Genomic DNA, 17,276 nt, shown 5'->3' with positions numbered 1-17,276 from the left:
GCAGGAAGCTGAATGTAGGTACCCCAGTGCCATCTTAACAAGTGAGCCAAACACTCTCCCCTGGAGCATTATTACAGATATATGAGGTACTTCAAAAAGTTCATGGGAAAATGGAATTGAAAGATTAAGTTTATTTTGGTGCAAAAAATATTTGAAATACATCATGGATTGTTTTTTCAAAATACGTATTTAATAGACTTTTTGAAAACCCCTCATATATGATTTTAATTCTATCATCTTTTTTTTTTTTTTTTTTTTTTAACAGGCAGAGTGGACAGTGAGAGAGACAGAGAGAAAGGTCTTCCTTTTGCCGTTGGTTCACCCTCCAATGGCCGCCGCGGCCGGCGCGCTACAGCCGGTGCACCGCGCTGATCCGATGGCAGGAGCCAGGAGCCAGGTGCTTTTCCTGGTCTCCCATGGGGTGCAGGGCCCAAGCACCTGGGCCATCCTCCACTGCACTCCCTGGCCACAGCAGAGAGCTGGCCTGGAAGAGGGGCAACTGGGACAGAATCCGGCGCCCCAACCGGGACTAGAACCCGGTGTGCCGGCGCCGCTAGGTGGAGGATTAGCCTAGTGAGCCGCGGCGCCGGCCCAATTCTATCATCTTATATTGTACTTTAATACTACCATTTATTATCTCCTTCTTGTCTGTTTTTAATGAATTTTTCCTCATTTTATGTTTGCCTGATTCATTTAGTAAGTTTTGTTTTTGTTCATTGCATTTGTTATATGTATTTCTACTCTTCAGGTTATTGCTTTAGAAATTATGTTTACATCTCTAGCTTATTTAAGTCTAATATGTTTATATTCTTTCTCAATGATCTGTATGTTTAGATCCTTTCAGACTAGCATAAGAATCTGGAGATCTATGAAGTTCAGAGTCCACCCTCGTGACAGACATGTTACTGCTGTCATTAAAATCTGAGCTAGAGAAAAAGAGAGATTCCCAAAACACTCTCAAGCACCTGCAACAGCCAGGGGGCCAACGCTTGTGCTGAGACTCAGTCCAGGTCTCCAGTGTTGAATGGCAGAAGCCCAGCTCCTTGAGCCACCACAGCTGCTGCCCAAGGTCTACCTTGGCAGGCACCTGGAATCAGGAGCCAGAGCCAGGAACTGAACCTAGATATTACAAGGTGGGACAAGGGTGTCCTAACTAGTGCCTTAAACTCTAGGCCAAATGTCTAACTTGTGAAATTATCTTCTGGCTGCCAGAAGTTACTGAGAAACTAAGCCATCACTCCAAATTCCTCCCTGTAAGAGTAGCGGGACCATTTCCCATTATAGTTGCTTTTTTCTGAACAGCTTTACTGAAACATAGCTTACATGGCACACAATCTACCTGTTTAAAAACACACAGTTGACGGCTTTTAGTTTATTCCAGGAATTGTGTAAATATAATTTTATTCTAATATTAGAACATTGAAGCATCTCGGAAAGAAACCCTGTGGCTGTTTAAGATCATTTACCATTACCCTCTTCCCTGGGCGATCAATAGTCTGCTTTTTGCACCGATAGAGGGGTTCATCATATGAATGGAATCAGAATACCAGCACATTATGGCTAGCTTCCTTCTATTTTCAAGATTCAACTATGTTGCAGTGTGGATTAATACTTGATTCCTTTTTATTGCTGAATCACATTCCACCATGTGAATATGCTGCATTAAATCTATCTGCTTACCAGGTAATGGACACTTATGTTATCTCTAGTTTTGGGCTGTTATCAATAAGGCTGCTAAAAATGGTCATGTACAAGTCTATATAGACTTATGTTTTCATTTCTCTTGAGTATGTATCTAGGAATGACACTGTATGCTAAGTGGTGAATATATGGTTAGCGCTTTCAGGGACTCATAGCACCATTTCACATTCCCACTAACAATGTGTAAGGGTTCTAATTCCTTTACATATTCATCAATATTTATTGTGTTCTTTTAATTAGTTATTCTAGTGGGTGTGAAGCACTATCTCATTGTGATTTTTGATTTACATTTCTGTAATGACTCATGTATTTAAAGCCATTCCTACTTTTTTAGAGAAATGTTCTATCTGCTTGTTAATATCTTTTTCTTGGCTGCTTTTTAAGATTTCCTTCTTTACCTCTAAGAGAGGCTGTAGTTGCACTTAGATGCAAATGCATAGATTTCTTTTTAGTTTTCCCACTTGTGGGGATTTTAAGCTTCCTGAATTTGCAGAGTGGCACCCCTCATCAGTTTTGGAAAATGCTCAGCCACCATCTCCTCAAATATGGCTTCTGAACAGTGACTACCCCCACTCTATCTCCTTTTAACTCAGGAACGCTGATTACATTTATGCTAGATATCCTGAGTCCTTGTATCTTAGTTTGTCTTTTATATATTCCTTCTATTTTTTTTAAGATGTATTTATATATTTGACAGGCAAAGCCACAGACAGAGGGAAAAACACAGAGAAGTCTTCCATCTGCTGGCCCACTCCCCAAAAGGCTGAAACAGCTGAAGCTGGGGCGATCTGGAGCCAAGAGGAAGGAACCAGGAGCTTCTTCCTGGTCCCCAACATGGTTGCAGGAGCCCATGCACTTGGGCCATCTTCTACTGCTGTCCCAGCCAGCTGGACTGGAAGTAGAGCTGTTGGGATGAGAACCTACACCCATATGGGACACTAGCACCACTGGTGGTTGCTTAACCTACTACACTACTGTGCCAGCCCTCATATAGTCCTTCTTTTAGACAGAAAGACAGAAACAGACATTCACACAAACATAAATCTCCCATCTACTGGTTAACACCCTAAGTAACTGCAATAGCTTGGGCTGAGCCAGGCCAAAGCCAGGAGCTTGGAAATCAATCTGGGTTTACCACATAGGGGCAGGTACCCAAGTACTTGGGCCATTACCCGCTGTCTCCCAGGATACATGGCAGCAGGAAGCTGGAACTGGAAGTGCAGCACAGATCCAAACCTGGGCACTCCAACATGGCATCCAGGCATTCCAAATTGGATCTTTACCACTGCCAAAGACCTGCCCCACAATGATTGAGTTTTGAATGTTCAACCAATCTTGCATCCCTGGAATAAATTCTACTTGGCTAGATGTACTGTTATTTTCATACATTTTTGAGTCTGATTTACTAACACTTTGTTCAGAATTCTTATACCTAAGTTCATTAGAGACAATGGCCTAGAGGGTCTTAACCACTATGCCAAACACCTATCTCTATCTTTTATTTATATTTTGTCTACAGTTTTTTTTTTAGTCTGTTAAATCTCTTTCCTTCTCTTACCACTCTATTGTTAGACAAACTCACTAAACTTTGAAATTTTTGTTTGTGTATTTTCCCATTTTTTAGGCATTTTATTTGGCTATCCTTATACTTGTTTGGTATTTTTTGTAGTCTCTTGCTCTTTATCTATATTTTCAACCCCTTCTTTCACTTATTTAAACACAATAAGCACACTTCCCTCAGCCTTTGACTTAAGATTCTGACTTCTGAAGTTCTGTGAACTCTTCCTACCAGCTATTACTTATGGTGACTTGTTTTCTTGTAGGTTTTGTAATTCTTTTTCTATATACTCATATTTTGGGGAACTTTATCTGGAGGAACATTTTGAGACCTAAATTGAATAAACAGTTCTTCCGAGCATTTGCCTCTGCCAATACCCTGGGCACTACCAACCAAGGACCCTTTTAAGTTACAATTCTCCACTTGAAGTCTTGGGATCCTGTCATACAGCACATCTGTGCAGAGACAGCTGTGGTTATGAATTCTCAGAACTTGTTTTTTCACCTTTCACTTGGCTCAAAGCTTTAAAATAGATAATTTTTTCCCTGGAGCCCCCTAGTCTGAGTGGCAGAGAGCTCAGTAGAAGAGGGAGTTATTCTGAGATCCCTCCTGTGCTAAGAGTACAGTGCAGCAGAAGGGGTCCCGAACTTTATGCAGTAAGGGTGCTGGTGGTGGGGTTCTGAGATGCCTCATTTTGAACAGGACCAGCCTCTGTCTCTTTTCTCATGTCCTTGTGACTGTGAAAACTACAGCTCAACTTCATCTAGCGGACAAATACCAATAAGAACAAATAATCCCTGTTCAACTTATCACACAAGACCCCTGCTGTGGCTTAATTCAGACCCTTGAGATTCCTTTTTAACTCCACAGCTCACAAGTACATTATAAAGTATGTTTTGTTAAAGTACAATTCAGTCTGCACCTTTTGTCTGTTCATGTTCAGCAAAAACAAACAAACAAACAAACAAACAAACAACGGACATAAATAGGAACGGAGCCACTGACCAAGCATCTGAGTGTGAACATAGTGGTCTGCTTGACAAGGAATGAGGCCTCCATCTACAGAAGGATTCACTGGGCACAACGTACTAGAAAGGTTTATACAGAAGGAAATTCCATTTGCAAGGAGGAGTCAGACTACATCAGGGAACAAACAGGTTTCCTCTTGCTTGCACAGCTGAAGGACTGGTAGTGGCTGAACAGAAACTGGCCCTTAGAATTCTGTATGTGCTTCAAATTTTGCTGGAAACCACTGTGAGTGCTTGTCAAAGTGCCCTGGGTGTACATGGGTGAGAGGATACCACTCAGGATGTGCAACTCATGAAACACTTTATTTCTCTGCAGTTGGATGAATCATGAGTCGATGGACATTTTCACCCACAATGAAAACAAAAGAAAGACGTTCACTCCCTCCATAACCCTCTCTTGTTCTCCCTCTCACTCTAACAGAGGAGAACAGAATATATATAAAAAGAGGGAAAATCAGGGTTAGAATTACCTAAAATAATAATAGAAATTAGAACCCATTGCGATGGGATCCTTCTCAGGGGTTGTGGACCCCAAATCGCATCCAGTTGTAGCCGGCAGCACAATATACAGTTGATTCCACATATGAAACTGATTCTACAAAATTAAAGCTCAAAAACCTTTCAACTCTTCATGCCTAAGCAAAGATGATGTCTCAAGTGAAAAAGAAAATATGGATTTGTGCTAACTTTCACAAATACCAGAGTAGAAAGCTAGTGTGGAGGATGGGGTCCTGAGAAGTTTGACTGGAATCAACAGAACAGTGTTAAGTAGGAAGGAAAGACATGGCAGGTTCTACAGCCACTTATTTTATTCAATAAAACAGACTGATGATTACACAATGATTTCAACCCATAAATAGTAAACAGGAATTGGCTTTAAATAGCTTTCAGACTATCACTGCCATGAGGTTAATTTTAGATAAATATTTATGCAGAAAATAACAGAAAAAGGCTTTTCAAAGGGGAATGCAGTTACAGGGTTAAAAAAATGCTCTTTCTTGAAAATATGCCTTTTGCTTCTTTTAAAGCCATAAAGTCAGTAAAAACGGAAAGTGATGCAATCAAACATACACGAGAACTGAGGCCGGGAAGGTCTGTCTCTGTGATGGCCAAAAGAAAAGCCAATCGGAATTACATCACAGGCTTTCTATGAAGTCCATGTGGACATCAGGCACACTTCATTCTGTCTGAAAGCTCTTCCCCCACTGACGTCTGTGACACAACCGACACCCTTGCAAACCCACTCTGCCAAAGCAAGCAGCCTCTTTTTCATGGCAGAGAAGGCCCTCGTGTCGAGAAAGTGATATGCTTATTATCATGCAGTTTAGGTTACGAGGTTTGTGATCCTTCAGAGACCTACAGGAAAATGTGTTACACATTCAGGACAAAGGGGGAGATCTAAGACAGCGGCGAGGCCTCTTTGGCAATCACTGAAAACGGAGGGAGTGGCTCAAGTAGAAATACTGGGATCAGAAGATGAAAAATGTGTTAGGCTAGGAACAGAGCCTTGTATGGAAGGGAGACGCCATCATTCTTTCCCTAGCAGAAAAACAACTATTTAAATGGTACGTTCCATTCTCAAAGGCTCACCAGTGCTCCTGAAAGTAACTTGCTTTCCTCGCTCTCTTGGCTTCAGTTCTTACTGTTCTCGTCCTCTACACCTTCAGAGTTGGAGTAGGAACTGGAGCTCACAACATACACACATGAGGAGGCTTCCCAGCATATCAGTTCTCAGGGAGGAGGTCTGTGTGCTAAAGAACTTGCGAGACGCCAGGATTACTACTTGGGCTGATTATGTCTGGTATCCCTGCCTTACCACAAGCTGAGATTCTAAGAGTCTGCATTTACATATTTGCAACCTGTCTTCCATCTTCCTCCAAATAGGACATCCTGGCTTTGCTATTACATCATATTTATAAACGTGACCTAAGTCTTCACTGCTACTTAACTTCATCACAGACCTTTCAAGAGGCCTTCCCAGTTCTGCTTATCTATTTGGGATCCAAACAAGGGTGCACGTCCTTGCACAGGGCTATTTAACATACCCCCTTTCTCTCCAACCCACATGCTCAATTCGCTTAAACAATAAATGAGAGCTGCATTCTCAGGCTTACATGAGGAACCACACTGACTTCTCAAAGTAGGAGAATTTAAAAAATAGGTTGTGAGCAATAAGTATGGTGATTCCATCCAATTAGAAGATTCTTACTGAAAAAATAGAAAAAATTGCTAATATTTTTAGCTAATGTCTGTAAGTCAGTAAAGGTATCTGGGTGGCATGAGAACTCATTTTTTATTTATATTTCTTTTTTTTAACTTTTATTTAATGAATATAAATTTCCAAAGTACAGCTTATGGATTACAATGGCTCCCCCCCATAACTTCCCTCCCACCCGCAACCCTCCCCTTTCCCGCTCCCTCTCCCATTCCATTGACATCAAGATTCATTTTCAATTAACTTTATATACAGAAGATCAGTTTAGCATACATTAAGTAAAGATTTCAACAGTTTGCACCCATATAGAAACAAAAAGTGAAAAATACTGTTTGAGTACTAGTTATAGCATTAAATCACACTGTACAATACATTAAGGACAGAGATCCTACATGAGGAGTAAGTGCACAGTGACTCCTGTTGTTGACTTAACAAATTGACACTCTTGTTTATGGCATCAGTAATCACCCTAGGCTCTTGTCATGAGTCGCCAAGGCTATGGAAGCCTTTTGAGTTCGCCGACTCTGATCATATTTAGGCAAGGTCGTAGTCAGAATGGAAGTTCTCTCCTCCCTTCAGAGAAAGGTACCTCCTTCTTTGATGACCTGTTCTTTCCACAGGGATCTCACTCGCGGAGATCTTTCTTAAAAATACATTTTTCCTAATTAGTTTAATTATAGTATTATTATTGTTTTATTTGGTTATACCTCTTCAAGAATAATATTTATAGGTCAGCATTTGGCCTAGCAGTTAAGTCACCCATGTCCCATTCTCTAAGTTCAATACCTGGTTCCAGCTCTCTACTGGAACATAGTACTGATGCCTCAATTAACTGGGTTCCTTCCACTCAAGTGAGAGACCTGGACTGAGTTCCCAGTTCCCAGCTCCCAGCTCCCAGCTCTGGCCCAACCCACTCTCGGCTGCTGTGGGCTCTTGGAAAATGAACCTGTAGATGGCAGATCTGTCAATCTGTCTCTCTACCTGTCAAATAGTTGAAAAAGAAAATGTTTACACCATAAGCCACTTTTTGAGCTAGGCACTTCAACTACATTATTTCATTTGGTCCTCATTTAATCCATGAGCCACCCTCTAAGGTTGGAGGTGTTGCCCTCATCTCTCATTATATGAGACTTAAGCGACGCCCTCAAGGCCAGGCAGCTAGCAGGGCAGGCTAGAGATTTGCCAGAGCCTGCTTTAGTCTGCAGCCTGCACTCTTTCCACCTCACTCCACAACTCTCCTCAAACATTCTTCTGATCTGTCCCTTTTGGAACCCTTAAAAGTAACTAATCATTAAAAGTTAAATCTAGTTTAAGGATGGATGGTCTCTTAGACCAATGTGGGCTAACAGAGGTCATGACTTCCTTGCTGAGGACCATATAAATGTTTCATTCCCCTGGACAGAGTCCATGATAAGGGCAGAGTTTATAAATTTCATGGCATTTTTAGCTGTAGGAGTGGCTTGAACAATCTCCCATTGTTGAACGCTAGGATGGAAAGGAAAAATGTAAGCCAAAACAGTAATTTCCCACAAACTGTGTCCCTGGCCTTTGTTCTCAGAGTGATTGGGGCACTGTCTGTGGGTCACCCTAGAACTGTGATCTCTGTACCTTAGCTCAACTTTCTGAGAGGGAGGGTCTGCAAAAAGAGACCAGAGGGAGGGGTAAGCAAGGAAACCTATTCTGAATTTTTGTGGCAGTCCCTGAAAAGAAGTGGTTATGCTCAAGTCCATTGGACATTTTCCTTCTCCTATCTCTACTCCTTGATCCACGTTTTCAGTCATAATCTCAATGTCTACGTTAGATATGGAAAGCTGGCAAGAGCAAGCACAGCTTTTTTTTTTTTACCTTGAAGAAACACACACGCATGCACATACATACACATGGTGTAGTCAATGTTAGATATTAACATTTCCTCTCTATAATGGCAAACTCTGCAAAGACTATGCATATATTTCACAACAGATAATCATTTAAACATTTATTCTACTCTCTCCCACTGCTTTCTCACAGAACTCTACATTACACTAACTCTGCTGCATTTTATAAGGTAACAAAGAAGATTAAAGCCTAGAACAAGAATAGTGACATTTAAGAGCTACTGGCAGAAAAAGAGAAAAGAAAAAAAAAATTGTGTGGTTGTTAGACTCAGAAGCAAAATACTTTAAATGGAATAGACAAAAGCATCTCAACTTCTTGAAAGTTCCATTTTGGGTTAGTCATAAATTTAATAATCACGCACATGTAAAAATAATATTCAGGTACTCGGTCATTTACAACCCATAGCTTAATTTTGAAAACCACAAATCAAACCCTTAAAAACTGGCAACAGCAATGTAAATTAATGGAGGTTAATCTAGTACTAGTTTATAAATATTCCAAAGCAACACATAATAATTATACTATCAGCAATGACGTCTACAATTTGTTGAATACTTCCTAGAGATCAGATAAGCAACGAAGTACATTAAATACATGATCTCTTGGAATTGTCAGAGCAACCCACTGAGTTACATGTTTTTCTCATTCCTGTTTGCTGGGTGACGATGCTGAGGCTTGGAATGGTTGAATAATTTGAGTAAATAGCAGCACTGAGACTTGCAATTAGTTATGACTTAATCATCACACCAAAGCCAAAATGTCTTAATGATGTTAAGATGAGTTAAATTAGCTTGTAAGAGCAACACCACCTTTTGAGACAATCACCAACTAAGGATGACAAGGAAATTTGGCAATGTTGGCAACTTTAGAAAACAGCAAACTTAGGACAACTTTGGAAATTTGGAAGAGAGGGGACAATAATAGGTGATTCCCAAGAGAGGAACAACAAAAGAACTCCTCGGGAAAGCCTGAGCCTCATGGTAACTAAGAATTTCACCAAAGATTGTCCTTGGTTCCTCTTCGGAATCTACACTTTAAACTAAAAGTTTTGCCCACTTTTCTTTATCATCTCTATTTCATGATATTACATAAAGCAGATTGTGTGGGTATTTAGAAAAAATACATATGTAAACCATAACTTTCTAGTCACCCCAAGATTATAAAAGTTTACAACTCTGGCCCATACCTTTGTCTTCATAAACTTGGAGTGACTTTTGTAAACCTCTATCTGTTTGACCTCTTCCTCACGGTCCTCGGCGCTCAGTACGCCATTGGCTTTCAACATCTGGATCTCATCCTCAAGATCCCTGATGTTTCGCTCCAATGAAGCAATTTTTGTGTCCTGTTGGTAAAAAGCATAAAAAAAAAAAACCTGAGCATCATTAAAACAGAATTTAGGAGAGCAACTTTGGGTAGCATTATATTAACTGTAATATAGACATGGCCTCCAATTCAGAATATTTTTTTCACTTCTGAGGATCATTTATGAGATTATTGTGTAAATTCCCAATCAAATTCATGCAGGAATATAGTAAAGAGTTACTTAGATAAGCTTGTCCCTAATATCTGTGAACCAAATTATCAAAGCAAAAGATGAAAGTCATGTAAAAATATTAAAAACTATAAAACATAATTTAATTGGATGAATTTATAGTTTAAGAGACAGTCTACCAGTGCCTATTTTAAGTCTACTTGTAAACACAAAAAACAATGTGTTCACATATATATTCTACGGCTGGTTTTATAAGGCATGTTTGGAATTTGACTCATAAAAGGAAATTCAAACTTACTAATGAGGAAAAGCATTCTCATCTAAAATACAGACGTAAGTGAAATTAAATAACTGAACCTGGCCTTACTATGGCTGGATTCCCTAACTACTGAAAATTTATAGCAACTGGAAATAATATATCACAATGTCATGATTTATTTGGCGAGCAGTCAGGTTCCTACGTGACAAAAAACATGACTACGTGGCAGGACATTTCTAACCTACTGATTTACCGAGCCAAAAAACTAGAAATATTGCACTCAGATGTAGGATGAATTGAGGGGGGAAAAATGACAGATCAAGACACAAGATTGCACATAATAAGAAACAATGTATTAGGAAATAGAAAAGAGAGAATTCTTTTAGGGAAACAAAACAAATGAAAAAGAAAAAGAGGGAGGGAGGAGAAGAAGAAAAGAATGTCCTAACCTTGGTACTGGACTCAAATCAGTCTTAGAATGAAGCACATGAAAAGTTGACATGGCAGTATTATAAGAACATTACCTTAACATTGTCATTATGTTAGAAGGGCAGACAAGGAAGAACAGCAACTTCTTATCAAGCTGTATTACATACAGGAAAACAAACGCTTGAGCTGCTATAGCACTTTTACTAATTCTCAGAAAATCTCAAAGAAGGTAAAATAAAGATTCTGAAAATTTTAAGATAATGAAATGTTCCATTCAGCAGTATTTCATTTGCCTTTAAAATTAATATCTATTATGTTTTCTAGTTGAAAAAGCAACATACCTTAAAATCATAGAAAATGGAGAATACTCCTCTAGTCCTACTATCTCCAGAGTTAACCACCATTAATGTTTTTATGCATAGTAGTGTTCTATTTTAAATCAATTTACGGAAACCATGCATACCAACCATTTGAGTAAATAAGGGTAGTGTTGTGGACTTAATGTTCGTGTCCCTCCCAAATTGGTAGGAACAATGGGATTTTGAACAACGCAGTAACAGTTGCTCCCCAATCGCTGAGGTGCATTCTACATCAGACCACCTTTACCTATTATTTAGAATTAGTGTTTAAAATAATATATGTATTGTATAAAGTAGCTTTATTGAGGTCCTATACTGAGGACCTATATTGGGCCCACAAAACCCAACTAGTGTGTGAACAGGAAGGTTGTACAGCAAATAAATGTGTTACATGGTTACTGGGGATTCTCTGTACACATAAGTATGACTGGCTCTGGGATATCTGAAGCAAAATATTTTATTTTGTTTCACTTATCCCCAGTATTATGACCTCTAGAACTCAAATCTTGAGAAAAAATTAGTATTTTAATGATTGCATAAACCTCAGGGATACATTACTAAATTGAAGGGTCAAAGCAGTGATTTGGACACTTCTAAGGGAAATATGCCATGATTATCCCAATTTAGAATAAGGGTGAACTGAAAGATCCAGATCACCTTGTTAGTTTCCGACACTCAAAAGTGGTTTACATATACCTGCTCTGACTACAGCAGTGAAACACCAGATGTGGTCCCCTCATATCTCAGCTGACATCTTTCAAATACACCCAAGAAGGACAACCATCAAATGATCTTTTTTTTTTTTTTTTTTTTTGACAGGCAGAGTGGACAGTGAGAGAGAGAGACAGAGAGAAAGGTCTTCCTTTGCCATTGGTTCACCCTCCAATGGCTGCCGCGGCTGGCGCACTGCGGCCGGCGCACCGCGCTGATCCAATGGCAGGAGCCAGGTACTTATCCTAGTCTCCCATGGGGTGCAGGGCCCAAGCACTTGGGCCATCCTCCACTGCACTCCTGGGTCGCAGCAGAGAGCTGGCCTGGAAGAGGGGCAACCAGGACAGAATCCAGCACCCTGATCGGGACTAGAACCCGGTGTGCCGGCGCCACAAGGCGGAGGATTAGCCTAGTGAGCCGGGGCGCCGGCATCAAATGATCTTATTGTTATATTATATTTTGGTTATGGACTGTACAAATATGAAAAATTTTCCTTTAAGGGAAAAAGAAAATCTCAAATATGTTTGTTTCACTGCCTATTCATTAGGGGAAAAATATATGAACTCAGTATCTCTTTGAAATCACTTCTTTCCGGAATTCATAAAATAATACTTGTAAAAATTTTACACATAAATTTCAGACTACAACTCCTAAAGATTCAAACCCAAGCCTACTTATTGTACATCAATCATCCAAAAGATACAGAACAGATATATGATTGGCAAGTAATAAACAAATCACTGGAATTGAACTCCTAGTAGCCACTTCCTCAGTGGGCCCACCCAGCTCATTCTTAAACCTGCCAGGAATATTAGCATGATCCCATGACCACAATGACTACAGTAATGGGGGTGAAAGTTGGGTGGGAAAACTCAAATAAGCTTATTTTTATATTCTCCTTCTATTTTTAACTAATATCTTGATTTTTCTAGGACACGTATGCTATAGACAGTAAATCTAGATACAAGGAGTTCTTTCGTTCATTCATTCAATAAATATATACTGTTTACCTGTTGGACATCAGTTACTATGTCAGGTATGTAAGATGCTCGATAGACCTCAAGAAGACTCACAGGCAAGCTTCTCCACATTTAACATGGATTACAGTCAAGATTCCTGCTATTCAAATGCTGGTCTACAGACAAGTGGCACCAACATTACCTGGGAGCTTTTTGTTTTTAAAGACTGATTTTATTTATTTGAAAGGCAAAGAGCGAGAGCGAGAGCGAGAGCGAGAGAGAGAGAGAGAGAGAACAAAGACAGGGAGGAAGGAAAGGAGAGAGAAGGAGAAAGGGAGAAAGGTCTTCCATCTGCTGGGTCACTCCCCAAATGTCCACAACAACCAGGGCTGGGCTGGTCCCAAACCAGGAGCCAGGAGTTTCTTCCATCTTCTACTGCTTTTTCCAGGTGCATTAGCAGAGAGCTAGATCAGAAATGGAGAAGTGCAGACCAGAACCAGCACCCATATGAAATGCTGGCACAGCAGGCAGCAACTTTACTTGTTATGCCACAGTGCTGGTCCCAAAGCAAAGGTTCTAAATGTCTGCAGGTGTCCATAAGAGACAGGGACAAGACTGACCAGTGCAGAAGGGAAGGAGCAACTTTACTGGCTTAGTATATATAGAAAAACATGGAAGCTCCTTCCAGGAGGTCTCCGACTTGGCACATATGCACAGCAACCCTGGGAGAAAACTTTCTGCAGTCTCTATGCCAGGCAGGATGCCACTGTTACTCTTTGTGTTTGTCAAACATTGTGTTCCCCTTAAACAGCAAGAAACAGATTTCAGTTCCTCTCTAGGAACTGCGAACACTGAAGTGGTAAGTGGGTGGAACATCAGGAAAAAAAAAAAAGCAGTATCATTTAGTCACAAAAAGTAACAATTATGTTATTGCTGAGTGTCACAATGTGCTTTCTTTTCAAATACAGCAAGAATTACTGGTTTCATTTTAATATCAGGCCAAGAAAGGAAATATAAGCAGTTTTTACAGAGAATGGAACTCTCCACGATCATATATTGGTCCTCGGATGCTGATCAACACAGTTAGGGCCAATTTGGTTTAAAGGAGACATGATCTAATGTTCAGGAAGATCCCCGCATAATTATGCTACACTTTATTTAGAATAAAACTCTAAACTATTATTATTGGATACCACAGAGGCTCTTGGAGGCTTAACTTTTAAAAATCATCTAGTATCTGTAAACAAAACTTGGACTTAAAGTGAGTAATGCCCTGCCTTTGAAAGGATTTATGGTGGGGGGAAGAACCATGGTCCTAGGAACCCAACTGAAGTACTTGAAGGAAGAAGTGAACTTAGACCGAAGACAGACTAGGAAGAAAAATAAATACTAAAAAATCAAAAACTCATCTTCATTGAGCACATGTGTGTCAGGTATTCTTCTGGGAGTTTTACACCTTGTACTCATTCCAGTCTTGTAACAATCTTGGGTTACGGGATCAGCAAGGCTAGGAACATGCTCAGAGAGTTGAACAGGATGGAATAAAAATGGAGGTTTTGTGTTCTACTTGTGGACAAAACAGAACTGGAGAAATGCTAGGCCCTGGCCACAGGGATGTTGGCTTCTGTTAACAAGGGCAGCCCTTTACTCTGCCGAGGGAGGTTCTCAGAAAAGTACTTTGCATGCACCACAACTCACTTGTAAGGTATAAAAAGATAACGGCCTGGATTAGAAAATGATAGGGACAATGCTGTCCTTTGGCGATGCTACTGTCCTACACTCATCTACTTTTTCAGATGGGATCTAGCTTTATGGCAAAATGTACAAGCATAGAATCTAAGTCAAAGTGAAAGCAATGAGGGTACTTTATATTTCTTTTCATGACCTCATTTGCCTTCTTTGGACTCATTCCTCACAAAATCCACGCCCTGCACGCAGATGAATCCTTCCTGTCTCGGTGCACGTTACCAGTGACTCCTGGCGAAGATGTGACTCTAGTCTGTTTCTTTATTTCTTTCTTTCTTTTAAGATTTATTCATTTATTGAAAAGCAGAGTTACAGAGAGGCAGAGAGAGAGAGAGAGGTCTTCATCCACTGGTTCACTCCACAAATGGCCGCAATGGTCAGAGCTGTGCCAATATGAATCCAGGATCCAGGAGCTTCTTCTGGGTCTTCCACATGGGTGCAGGAGCCCGAGGACTTGGGCCATCTTCCACTGCTTTCCCAGACCACAGCAGAGAGCTGAATGAGAAGTGGAGCAGCAGGGACTCAAACCTGTGCCCATATGGGATGCTGGTACTACAGGCAGCAGCTTTACCAGCTATGCCACAGCGCCAGCCCTGTGACTCTACTTCTTGTTGGATATAAAGTGAGCTGTGAAGTTTTGGTTTCCATGCGTGAATCTGTTAACTCTTAAGTGGTTAATGGACTCAATTCTAACAACAATAACAAAAAAAAAAAAAAAAAAAAAAGAGCTAAAGGTAAACAATCCAGACAGTCCACATGGGAAGGTGAAAAGTTTTATCCTTAGGATGTCACAAACTGGGATGTAAAGCTTACTTTAGACTTCTATGTATTTGGGCAGGATACTCACCCTCTCTGATAGAATATCATGCTCAGAGCCTCCATACATACAAGTGAGGTTAAAATGCATGCAAAGTACCTATCATGGAAGGCACTTATCATGGAGGCAGAATAAAGGGTGGCCGTTATTAACATAAGCCAACAACAACATAATGAGTTCCCAGCAATTTCCCAGTTCTATTACATACACAAGTGGAAGACAGTAGCTTCCCTTTTCATTCCACCCTGCTGAATGTTGGAGCCTGTTTCTACCCATGTTAAACCTATGCCCTAAGATTGTTAGGAGAAGTAAATGAGGGCAAGATGCAAACAGGTTCTTAAGAAACATCACCTCCCCTCCTGTTTCTAGCTGTAGCATGTATCAATATTTTGTCCACTCAGCTTTTTTTCCTTTGGAGAACTACATATCTCCCCAACTTTCTAGAGTTTTAGTAGGGATTTCCAATTGTGTGGCCCTGCTTAAAAGCAAGCACCATGGATCTTACAGACACAGTGATTGACCCAGGAGTGAACTCAGGCCTCTAACAAAGCCCACCTACCTTTTTCTGGGAGTAAAGAAAATGTGGGCCTGAGGAAGGATATGGTCTTCTGTGAGAACATGTATTAAGAACCTACCTGGGGGGCTGGCATTGTGGCATAGCAGGGTAAGCCACTGCTTGTGACACTGGCATCCCATATGGGCACTGGCTCTGATCTTGGCTGCTCCACTTCTGATCCAGCTCTCTGCTAACTCACCTGAGAAAGCAGTGGAAATGGCCCAGGTGCTTAGACTCCTGCCACCCATGTGGGAGACCCAGATGATGCTCCTGGCTCCTGGCTTTGACCTGGCCCAGCCTAGCTGTTGTGACTAGCTGGGGAGTAAACCAGCAGAGGGAAGGCCTCTCTTTCTCTCTCTATGTTTCAAATAAATAAATCTTAAAAAAGAAAAGGGTGAACTTGCCTGAATAACTGTGTCCTGATGACATTCTTTGAACAGCTTGCTATAGCTACATGTGAACCATCTACTCCCCCAAATACCAAAATACAACAAGGTTTCTTTTTTTCTTTTTCTTTTCTTTACATTTAATTTTTAAGTAATTCAATTTTAATAAGTACAACTTTAGTAATATAGTTATTCTTCCCACTATACCTGCCTTCCCACCCACACTTCCACCCTTCCTCCTCCTCCCTCTCCCTTTCTAATTCCCATTCTCCATTAAGATTCATTTTCAGCTAAAATTGTACATAGAAGACCAACTCCACACTTAAGTAAAGATTTCAACAATTCAGCAACATTTCTGTCACTTAAAACAGAAGAGTGTAGTACACATATGATAGTGTGAAAGACAATACCAAAATATAGTTAGATATATTCTACAATTCTATAACATAAATCTAAATATACAGATATATTCTATAATTCTACAGATAGGGAAGTCAGAAATGGGTAGGACTACCAGATTGAAGAGTTAGAAACATAAAGAAAATGAGGGTGAAGAATCACCAATCTACAGAATCAAGCTAGCAATTCACATGTGATTCTGACTGGTAATCATTTACAAGCTGGTAAACAAGAAAACAGGTAATTAAACAGCCTCTAGGAAATGAACAATAAAAATAGATGCCAGAATGGAACTAAGACTGAAGAGACCATGGAATCATCAGCCTGTGGGAGAAGGAAGGAGCTCGTCAGACATGATTAAGAATAGGGATAGGGAAAACCATGGCAGAGTCTTCAAAAGGAAAGGGTCAAAACTGATGGAAATTATGGGAGAGTCCCAGAAAACAAGAGAGTAAACAGTGCCAAGAAAAAAGGAAGTCAAAGGAAGGTCTGAAGAGACTGGAGACCAAGGAGACAGCTAAGGAGTCACCTGTTCACGTGGACAGTTCCCTTGGCATCATGGTATGGTAACTGCAAACTGAAGACCTGTTCTAAACCCCATGGAGTTATGGATGATGCTGAGTCACTCAACAGCTAGTGTGGAACACGAAAAGAACCAATCAGAACAGACACCCCATGGAACACTAGAATCTGGTGGATGAGGTCCCTGCAGAGTCAGGAGTTATCCCTTCAGTTCCTGGATTTGGACAGCTCAAGGTAAGGGATGGATGGAGGAAGGCAGGC

The 17,276-nt window shown here is 40.4% G+C and overlaps 1 protein-coding gene across 25 annotated transcripts in view; it reads right to left on the bottom strand.

The window, feature by feature from the left end:
- The window catches only part of ERC2 (ELKS/RAB6-interacting/CAST family member 2), a 1,012,357-nt gene that overhangs the window by 653,871 nt on the left and 341,210 nt on the right, over positions 1–17,276 (bottom strand). For all 25 annotated transcript variants that reach the window (XR_016214779.1, XM_051852281.3, XM_089306079.1 and 22 more), the window contains one exon: positions 9,567–9,722. Coding sequence is in view for 24 of the 25 variants with exons in the window: in XM_051852281.3 (XP_051708241.1) it covers positions 9,567–9,722 (156 nt within the window). In the remaining variant the exon portion in view is untranslated. The remainder of the gene's footprint in view (positions 1–9,566; positions 9,723–17,276) is intronic.

The sequence above is a fragment of the Oryctolagus cuniculus genome, chromosome 10 (assembly GCF_051225735.1).
Source record: "Oryctolagus cuniculus isolate XC-2025 breed Fujian yellow rabbit chromosome 10, ASM5122573v1, whole genome shotgun sequence".
NCBI lineage: Eukaryota > Metazoa > Chordata > Mammalia > Lagomorpha > Leporidae > Oryctolagus > Oryctolagus cuniculus.
This window is presented reverse-complemented; position numbering and strand designations above follow the sequence as displayed.